At 46.4% G+C, this 9140-nt stretch overlaps 1 protein-coding gene across 1 annotated transcript; it reads right to left on the minus strand.

Moving 5' to 3' along the window:
- Positions 1 to 1279: 1279 nt before the first annotated feature.
- LOC141111685 (uncharacterized) lies at positions 1280 to 8268 on the minus strand. Its single transcript, XM_073603832.1, is given in 5 exon segments — positions 1280 to 1335; positions 4419 to 5567; positions 5570 to 6719; positions 6721 to 7172; positions 7446 to 8268. Coding segments are annotated over 5 exon segments (3630 nt in total).
- Positions 8269 to 9140: the final 872 nt, after the last annotated feature.

A 9140-nucleotide genomic window follows, 5' to 3' on the forward strand; every position in this document is an offset into this window, starting at 1 on the left:
TGGATATATATTATAGCAGAAAGTAAAAAAAAAATGTTTTTTTTTTCTCAAAATTGCCACTCTTTTTTTGTTTATAGCGCAAAAAATAAAAACCACAGAGGTGATCAAATACCACCAAAAGAAAGCTCCATTTCTGGGAAATAAAAGACGCCAATTTTGTTTGGGTACAGTGTCGCACGACCTCGCAATTGTCAGTTAAAATGACGCAGTGCCGTATCGCACAAAATGGCCTGGTTAGGAAGGGGTAAATCCTTCCAGGGCTGAAGTGGTTAAAGAATAATTTTACTTTTTTTAACTACAGCAGCAGAGGCTTAGAGAGCTGTCTTTCTAAGGACTAACAAAGTGAACAGCTTATTGGCTTTTAGTAAATCAAATAAATTGGAGCATAGCACTGGGAAACTCTATTCAGACAAGCACCTCATAGCAACAAGAAAGCATTGATCCACTTCTCACTACTTCTCAGCTGCTGGACAGCTTGGTCTTTTAAAGGAAGATGGAAAAAAACAAGCTTACTGGCAGAATCACAAGGTGAAAATTAGGGGAAAAAAGCCTAAAAATTAAAGCGAATGCAGCCACCATGTCTAAGAACTTTTGCTTTAAGCTTAAAGTGGCTGTAAACCTCAGTCATGGAATCTGAACAAAGCACATATATCTCTAGTGTTTACGTATCTCTCTGCGAAGCTCTAAGTGCAGTTTCTCTCTGGTGCTTTATTCCTCTGTTATTAGCATGAGTCACTTCTGACAATTTTTCCTGACACATGAGATACATTTGTGCGTGTGGGGTGGGGGTGGGGTAGAGCTCAGAACGGAGCTTGTTTTTTCACAGTTCTTTTGCTGTGTGAGGGGGGTGTGTTCCTTTCCTCCAATCAGCTCTCACACACTGTAACTGCAGTCTCTCCGCCCTCCTGTGTGCTCCTGACAGATGAAAAAAGATTTTGAAGGGGTGTAGGGAAGAGAGGTGTCAGGTGTAGGTATGGTGATCGAGATGATAAGAGGGCTCCCCTTGTGGCTAAGTGCAGGGCGCCCCTGGAGTTGGGAACAGGGAGTGCAATGCTCATAGAAGCACGGTTTTCCAGGTGCTTGTTTGCAGTTAGATGAGCTTGGCCACTGAGGGATGACTGAAGCAGGCTGAGTTGAACTTGCTGTGTTTGGTAAGTGGAGGAACCAGGAGCCAGGCCAGAGGTCATACACGAATAAGTCAGTCCAGAGCATAAACAGGGGCAAGCCAAGGTTATACATGGAAGACAGGAACAAGCAGAGTCTAGATGCAAGCCGAAGGTCAAGCTGGGTGATCAGGAACAGAAGCAGGGTCCAGGTGTAAGCCAAAGGTCAAAACTGGGAGATCAAGGAGCGAGGTCAAGACAAGCTGGGTCAACAACAATGATCACAGATCAGGAAACAGCGTCACAAGGCACAAAGGGAAGCTGAGATAATCCAGCAATGTCCTGTTGTCCATGACTGGCTTAAATAGGGCTTTTGGCGCCAGCGCCTGTCACACCACTTGCGCGCCGATGCGCACGCACCGTATTGCTCGTGCGTGTGCGCGCCGGTGTGCGCCAGTGTGCGCTGCATACTCCTGTACATCTCAGAAACCTCTGTGAGCTTCCATGTAGTGAAGTAGCAAGTATTAGGTAGGATATCGGTAATGACTGCTGGACAATGAACTCTGGTATGAGAGATTTTTATTCCACTCTTCTGGCCAGAAAAGAATTTTACGTCACATTACGTCACAAGCGAACAGACAATACATTTCCATTATAAGACATTCTAACCTTTTAACCCTTTTAAGCAGTCAACCTACTCTTATTGGTGCAAAGCGATTTAGCAAAGCAAATTCTTTTTGTACTCTTGCAAAGTTTGCAGGTTCCTTGCTCTTGCGGTTTCCTTATCTTTCTTGCTAATCAGCTTGACATTCTCTAGCTATAGGAAAGTGTGCATCAGTGTGCTAAACACAGGTGTCTGTGTTAAGGGGGGTGAAAGGGTGAATTCAGTGTCTTAACCACAGCCTGTAACAAATATTACAGATCTCACAAAATGTTCTTAGCATAGTATATAGGAATGGCTTCTTAGCTGAAATTCTAAATCAGTCTTACTACACACATAACCATGGCCATATAACCTGATCCCCATTCCCACTTCATTCCCCCCTTTGATCATAATCATAGCGATTAATATGAGCGAGATTAAGTATCACTAAATAGCATACAGTTCTGCTTTCTAATGGATCAGAGCCCAATGTTACTGAGATTTTTATTTAGTCTTGGGGGGTTAATGGCTGGTATTTCCACATAGCCATAATATGGGTCGCAGCCTTTCTTTCTACAGTGGCCTCAATGAAACTCTGGATCATTCTAGTCCCGAGGGGAATCAGACAGGGTAGCAGCAGACATGCTACGAGTATTACTACAACGATCCCCAATATAGAGTTCACCCCATATACACTGGGGAAACCCCAATCCCAGAACCAGCTACCAGCGTTGAAACCATCCCATGTTAGTTCCTCCACACACATAGCAATCTGTTACTTGTAAATTGTCAGCCACACTTTCTGCCAGTTCAATGAACAGGTTCTTTGTGCTAGGGGGTATTTCCATACCAGTGGCTAGCTCTTCATATAGGGAATGAAATAGCTGATGATTAACACTCTTTGTTAGTTCAGTTTCTAGCGAGACATACACAATTGTACCGGGGTCTGATCCTTTACCATAAATATGAACTCCAAATTTATTTCCCCATTGTGCTAAAAACCGGACAGGGTTATGTATGGTAAAATTCACAGGGGTGCAACTTCCCACTGTGCAGCTGGATGAACCAGCTAAAGATTGTAGAATGGCATCCTGATTTTTCATTCCCCATGTTCCCCAAGCAGCACACCTCCAATTGGGGCAGTATTTCCATTCCTCATTTGCACAGCTAGGTCCCAGTTTCCCTGAACAGATGTACCTATCATTTCTCAAATACTCTCTCTCCCATTCCAATCCCCCACACCCTCCCCTTGGGAAGTGGTTGAGGTTGATGGCAGCACACACATCAAAGATTAGGCTTGCTGCAGTGCTGGGGTCAGTGATCAGTGTACGGTTTATCAGCTTACCGGTGGAACTAAAGCTCCGAACGGTTAGCCAGGTTTTGTAGGGTGCATACGTGGGGTCATAACAGGTTATCTGATTTTCCACGGAGCACATTGAATAGGTAGTCCCATTATGTATGCAGGTACCAGTCTCTGTGCCCTTGCATTGATAATGGGAGTGCCACAGTAACATCTTGGTAGTTACGGATCCTACTCTGGTGGTCTTTATACAAGGGTCACATGAGTTACTCTCCCCCTCTTTTAACCCGGTCAGTATCACTATTATGGCTATCAACAGTTTCATTATAACGATTTTAGTAAACATTACACCGATGAATATCCTCAGGCTTTGGCTTGTGCGTAGACCAACCAGCGTCAGGGATGTGGTTGGAGCAGAGCTTAGTAGATATCCTTTATCTTCCGCCGTGCGTTGAGCCAGCAGCTTCCAGGAGTGTGTTGGCCGCAGGGCTGCAGTCTGTCTATCTTCTGCCGTGCGTAAATTCAGCAGCTTCCAGGGGTGTGCTGAACACAGGGCTGGAGTTCTTCCTTCTGATTTCTCTGGTCAATCTCAGTCTCAAAGGATCTTGGGGGTCTACTGTACTATGCCAGGAGTCTGTGAGGTCAGCAGCTCGCTTTACCCTAGAGTGGTGTATCCAGGGTGTCACCTCGGCTACCTTAATGGCTGTTGGGGTAGATAGCAGAACAGTGTAAGGACCTCTCCATTTTGGCCCTAGTGGGGTTAAGTTCCACTCCTTTACCCACACTGTATCTCCTGGTTTGAAGGGATGTACTGGGTTCGACAAGCTTATGGGAAGTTTCTCTTGAACCCATTTCCCTATGTCCTGCATACTTTCCCCAAGTTTCTGTATCAGTTCACGGTTAGCAACCCCTCCTATCTGATGGAAGTCTCCTCTTATCCCTCTAATGATGGGTGGGGGCCTACCATACAGTACCTCAAAAGGGGACAGATTTGTCCTCTTTGTTGGGGTACTCCGAATTCTCAGTAAAGCAATGGGCAACATCAAGGTCTACTTCATTTGGGTTTCCTGACAGAGCTTAGCCAGTTGTGACTTGAGTGTGCGGTTCATCCGTTCAACTTTTCCAGAACTTTGTGGCCTATATGCGGTGTGTAGTTTCCAAGTAATCTTAAGTGCTGTTGCCAATTCCTGGAGGCACTTGTGGACAAAAGCAGGCCCATTGTCCGAGCCTATGGCAGAGGGGATTCCGTATCTGGGGATTATTTCTTGAGTCAGGCATTTAACCACTTCTTTGGTAGTTTCAGTCCGTGTGGGCCATGCTTCTACCCAGTTTGAGTAGGTGTAGACGGCCATTAACAAATATTTGTATCCACCTGCAGGGGGCATAGCAGTGAAGTCAACCATCAATTCTTCCATTGGTGAGGCACCTACAACCTGCACTCCAGGGGGTGGTACAGGTCCCTGCCATGGATTATTGTGGGTACATTCTACACATCTGCTGGATGCAGCTTGTGCCAATGTGGGCAGCCGGGGAATATAAAAATGTCTCTCTAGGGCTTTCTCAATGGCTGTTTTTCCCACGTGTGTCCCCTTGTGAAATTCTGTCACTAGTTCAGTTGCCACGGCAGCGGGGACAACAATTCTCCCGTCCTGCAGTTGATACCACTGGTCTTCCCGGTATTCCCCAGGTTCCATCTTTATCCATTCTTGTTCTGCCTTTGTGTAAATTGGATCCCATTCAGAAAGTGGGACAGGAAACAGTGGGGCCATTATCTGTTGTAGAGGTTGTTGACATGCTGCATCTCTGGCTGCTTGATCTGCTTTCCTATTTCCTCTAGCCACTCGGGTGTCTCCTTTTTGATGGCCTCTGCAGTGTATCACTGCGACTTCAGAGGGGGCCCATACTGTTTCTAACAGTTCTAGTATTTCTGTCCCATATTTGATGCTCTTCCCTCCAGATGTAATAAGTCCTCTCTCCTTATATAGGGCTCCATGTGCATGAAGGGTCAGAAAAGCATATTTGGAGTCTACATATACATTCAGTTTCAGTCCTGCAGCCAACTGCAATGCTCTAGTTAGTGCAATCAGTTCTGCTTTCTGTGCCAAGGTTCCCTGTGGTAAAGATCCTGTCCCTACCACTGCCTCCAGTGTGACAACTGCATAGCCTGCATAGCGGACCCCATCTTTCACAAAGCTACTCCCGTCGGTGTAGTATTCGGCATCTGCTTTTTCTAAGGGGCTGTCTTTCAAGTCTGGTCGACTGGCATATACTTCATCCATTACTTGAAGACAGTCATGCGTTAAGGGTTCTTGTGAGGTGGGGAGCAAAGTGGCTGGGTTTAAAGTGTTTACAGTCTCTAAGTGGATACGAGGATTTTCACACAGCATAGCTTGATATTTAACCATTCGACTGTTCGTGAACCAGTGATTCCCCTTGTAATCCATTAATGCCTGTACTTGGTGTGGGACTCGGACATAAGTCTCCTGACCTAATGACAACTTGTCAGCTTCCGCCACAAGGAGGCTGTTGCTGCGATGGCCCGCAGGCAGGATGGCCATCCCTGAGCTACGGTGTCCAGTTGTTTTGAGAGGTATGCTACAGGGCGCTGCCAAGACCCCAAGTACTGTGTCAGGACTCCTACTGCTATTCCTTGTTTTTCGCTGACATACAAATAGAAGACTTTTTGGCTATCTGGTAGGCCTAGCGCAGGCGCTTGCATTAGGGAGACCTTGATGTCTTGGAACGCTCTGTTTTGCTGTTCTCCCCATTTGAAGGGTTCCTTTTCTCCCCCCTTCGTGGATTCATAGAGGGGTCTGGCTTTTGTGGCAAAGTCCGGTATCCAGATTCGGCAGAATCCTGCCGCCCCCAGGAATTCACGTACTTGCCGTCTGGTAGTTGGGGTGGGAATCTGACAAACAGCTTCTTTCCTGCCTTCTCCCAATTGTCTCTGTCCTTGTGATACTCTGAATCCCAGGTACTTTACAGTCTCTTGACATAACTGCGCTTTTCTCCGGGACACCTTATAACCCGCCTCCCACAGTAATTGTAACAGTTCATTAGTGGCTTGAAGGCACTCTTCTCTATTCTTGGCGGCGATCAATAGGTCATCCACATACTGGAGTAGGACTCTATTCTCAGGGTCAGACTTGAAAGATTTCAGGTCTTGGGTCAGGGCAGTTCCAAATAGTGTGGGGGAATTTTTGAATCCTTGGGGTAAACGTGTCCATGTCAGTTGTCCTTTTCCCCCCGTCTCTGGATCCTCCCACTGGAAAGCAAAAATACGCTGGGATTGTTCTGCCACTCTGAGACAGAAGAAGGCATCTTTTAAGTCCAGAACTGTGAAATAGGTGGCCTCCCCCGGTATTAATCCCAATAGGTTGTAAGGGTTCGGGACCGCTGGGTGGATGGTCATAACAGCCTGATTGACCGCTCGGAGGTCCTGAACAGGACGATAGTCTGCTGTTCCGGGTTTCTGTACTGGGAGTAAAGGTGTATTCCAAGGAGACTGACAGGGTTTCAGAATTCCATAGTGTAGGAATTTGTTTAAGTACTTTTGTATTCCTATTAGGGCTTTTCGAGGGACTGGGTACTGTTTCAGGTTGACTGGAGTGGCTCCTGGTTTTAATTCAATAAGTATTGGGGGAATGTGTCTGGCTAATCCAGGTGGGTTTACCTTCCCCCCACACTCCCGGAATGTCTTGTAGTCCCCTAGGGGTAGGAAGCGGTTCTTCTGAGAGGGCAAACATTCTCCATTCCTCCTCCTTCGGTACACTGAGGACCATAATACGGGCTTCAGAGGGATGGGGCAATTTTAGGATAGCCTGACCGTCGGATTGGAAGTATATGTGTGCTCTGAGTTTAGCAAGTAAGTCTCTGCCCAACAAGGGAATAGGACAATCCGGCATGTATAGAAATTGATGTTGGACCTGATGCCCTCCCAAACTACAAAGTCTTTCTGTTAGGAAGGGTCTTTTTACTTTATTTCCCGTGGCTCCAATAACGGTAATCTGTTTGTCGGAGAGGGGGGCTATTTGTTGGGTCATTACACTGTGTTGGGCCCCCGTGTCAATCATAAAGGTGGTCTTGAAGCCCCCTACATTAGCGGTCACTACTGGTTCTTGGGGGCCTAATGGAATGGGGCCCGATTGGCGTCAGTATTGTTCTTCATCGGGATACACTGAGCCTGCCAACCTCACAAAGTCGGTATCTTCCTGCCTGTTCCTCTCATAGCGTCCATTTTGGACTTGTCCTCCCCGTATTTCTCTTCTCGCTGGGTCTGGTCCCCTTCTCCCAGGTCCTTTTTGGGGGCAGTCTTGCTTCCAGTGTCCCTCCTCTTTGCAATATGCACACTGATTTTTTCCCAACTTCTGCACATAATTTCCTCTTCCCCCCTTTAAGCCTCCATTGGAGCGCTCCTTGTTTCTTTGAGCTTTTTCAGACAGCGCTTCAGCTAGTAATTCAACTTTCTTTTTCATTCTTCGGTCATCTTCTCGTCTCGTCTCTATGTCCCTATTCACAAACACTTTTGTAGCTATGTCCAACAGTTGGGAAATGTTCATTCCTGCAAATCCCTCCTGTTTTTGCAATTTTCTTTTAATGTCTCTTGTCAACTGGCTGACAAATGCTGTATTTACCAAATTCTTGTTATCATCTGCCTCTGGATCAAAGGGGGTATACAGTCTGAAAGCTTCACACAGTCGCTCATAGAACTGTCCTGGACTTTCATTGGGTTGTTGGAGGACCTCACTAGTTTTAGAGAGATTAGTGGGTCTTTTGCCAGCTGACTTCATCCCCTCTATAACGGCTGTCCGGTAAAGGTGAAGTTTATCCATATCCCCTTTATTATTTGGGTCCCACTGGGGATCTGCTCGTGGATAATACTCCCCAAGCCAAGCCGGTGGGTCCCATTGATTCTTCCCTAATTCTTCCATATATTTCTGCACTGCTTGGTTAATTCTGTGTCTCTCCTCAGTATTAAAGAGGGTCAATAAGAGTTGCTGACAGTCAGACCAAGTAAGGTTATGGGTCTGAATTATTGACCGGAGTAAATCTGTCATAGCTTGGGGCTTCTCAGAGTAAGCAGGGTTATGAGTCTTCCAGTTCAGTAAATCTGTTGTGGTAAATGGGGTGTAAACTAGAGTCCGGGATCCCCCCACCGCCTGTTCTCTTAGGGGCATTTGCAGAGGTATGTTGAAGGACGGGGCAAGAGTTCGGCCATTCATATCGGGATTTCTCGGAGTGGAAGTGGACACTTGATTGGGGAGCCCACTGGCTGCCACTGAGTTCCCTATTTCTGTCCTACTCATACTCAGAGTGTTACGGTCAGGAGTATATTTACTGAGATTTGGCATTGACATACTTGCTGAATCTGATGTAGGTGGACAACAACTTGAGTCCTCTTGTCTACTGGGTGGGGCGTTTGGACATGGTCCAGACTTGTCTCTATCCGAGGTCCGTTCCTCTACATATGGGGAGGTTGATCTGTCTCTTCGGGTTGAGAATATATGTGTTTTGTTTGTTTTGTCAGTGGCACTACTCTTGTCATAATCATAATTCTGCACTGTTCCTCTTTTGCAGCTTGTATCCACTGCGGGTCTCTGTCTATAACTTTTCTCCAACAGTCTATGTACGGGATCTGGTCATGTTTCTGTGAATCTGACCTAATATTCTCAAATAATCTGTCAATGGTCTCTAAGTCAAAGGTTCCCTGTGGGGGCCACCGCGTTCCATAGCGGGGCCAATCTTTCTCACACAATGTTATCAATTTCTCAGGGCTAAGTTTTAAATTGCAGTTCTTAGCAAATCCCTTCCTAAAGTTGGAGATCATGGTTTGTAGGGGAGATTCAACACTATGTTTCCCACCCATTCTTATAACCTAACAGACGCCAAGACAGACACAGAGGGTAGGGTAGATGATAAGAATTCAGTAAGGGGTCTGAATCCTCGACACAAGTAGGAACAATAGACAACGCTTCCCTCGGTCAGTGGCCTGGGCGCAGTCTCCCGGCCAGGAACCACACTTAAAAGAGGACCCGGTCACTTCACCACAAAGTGATGTCTCATACACGCATCAATCATACCAGACACTCCCACC

The sequence above is a fragment of the Aquarana catesbeiana genome, linkage group LG11 (assembly GCF_042186555.1).
Source record: "Aquarana catesbeiana isolate 2022-GZ linkage group LG11, ASM4218655v1, whole genome shotgun sequence".
NCBI lineage: Eukaryota > Metazoa > Chordata > Amphibia > Anura > Ranidae > Aquarana > Aquarana catesbeiana.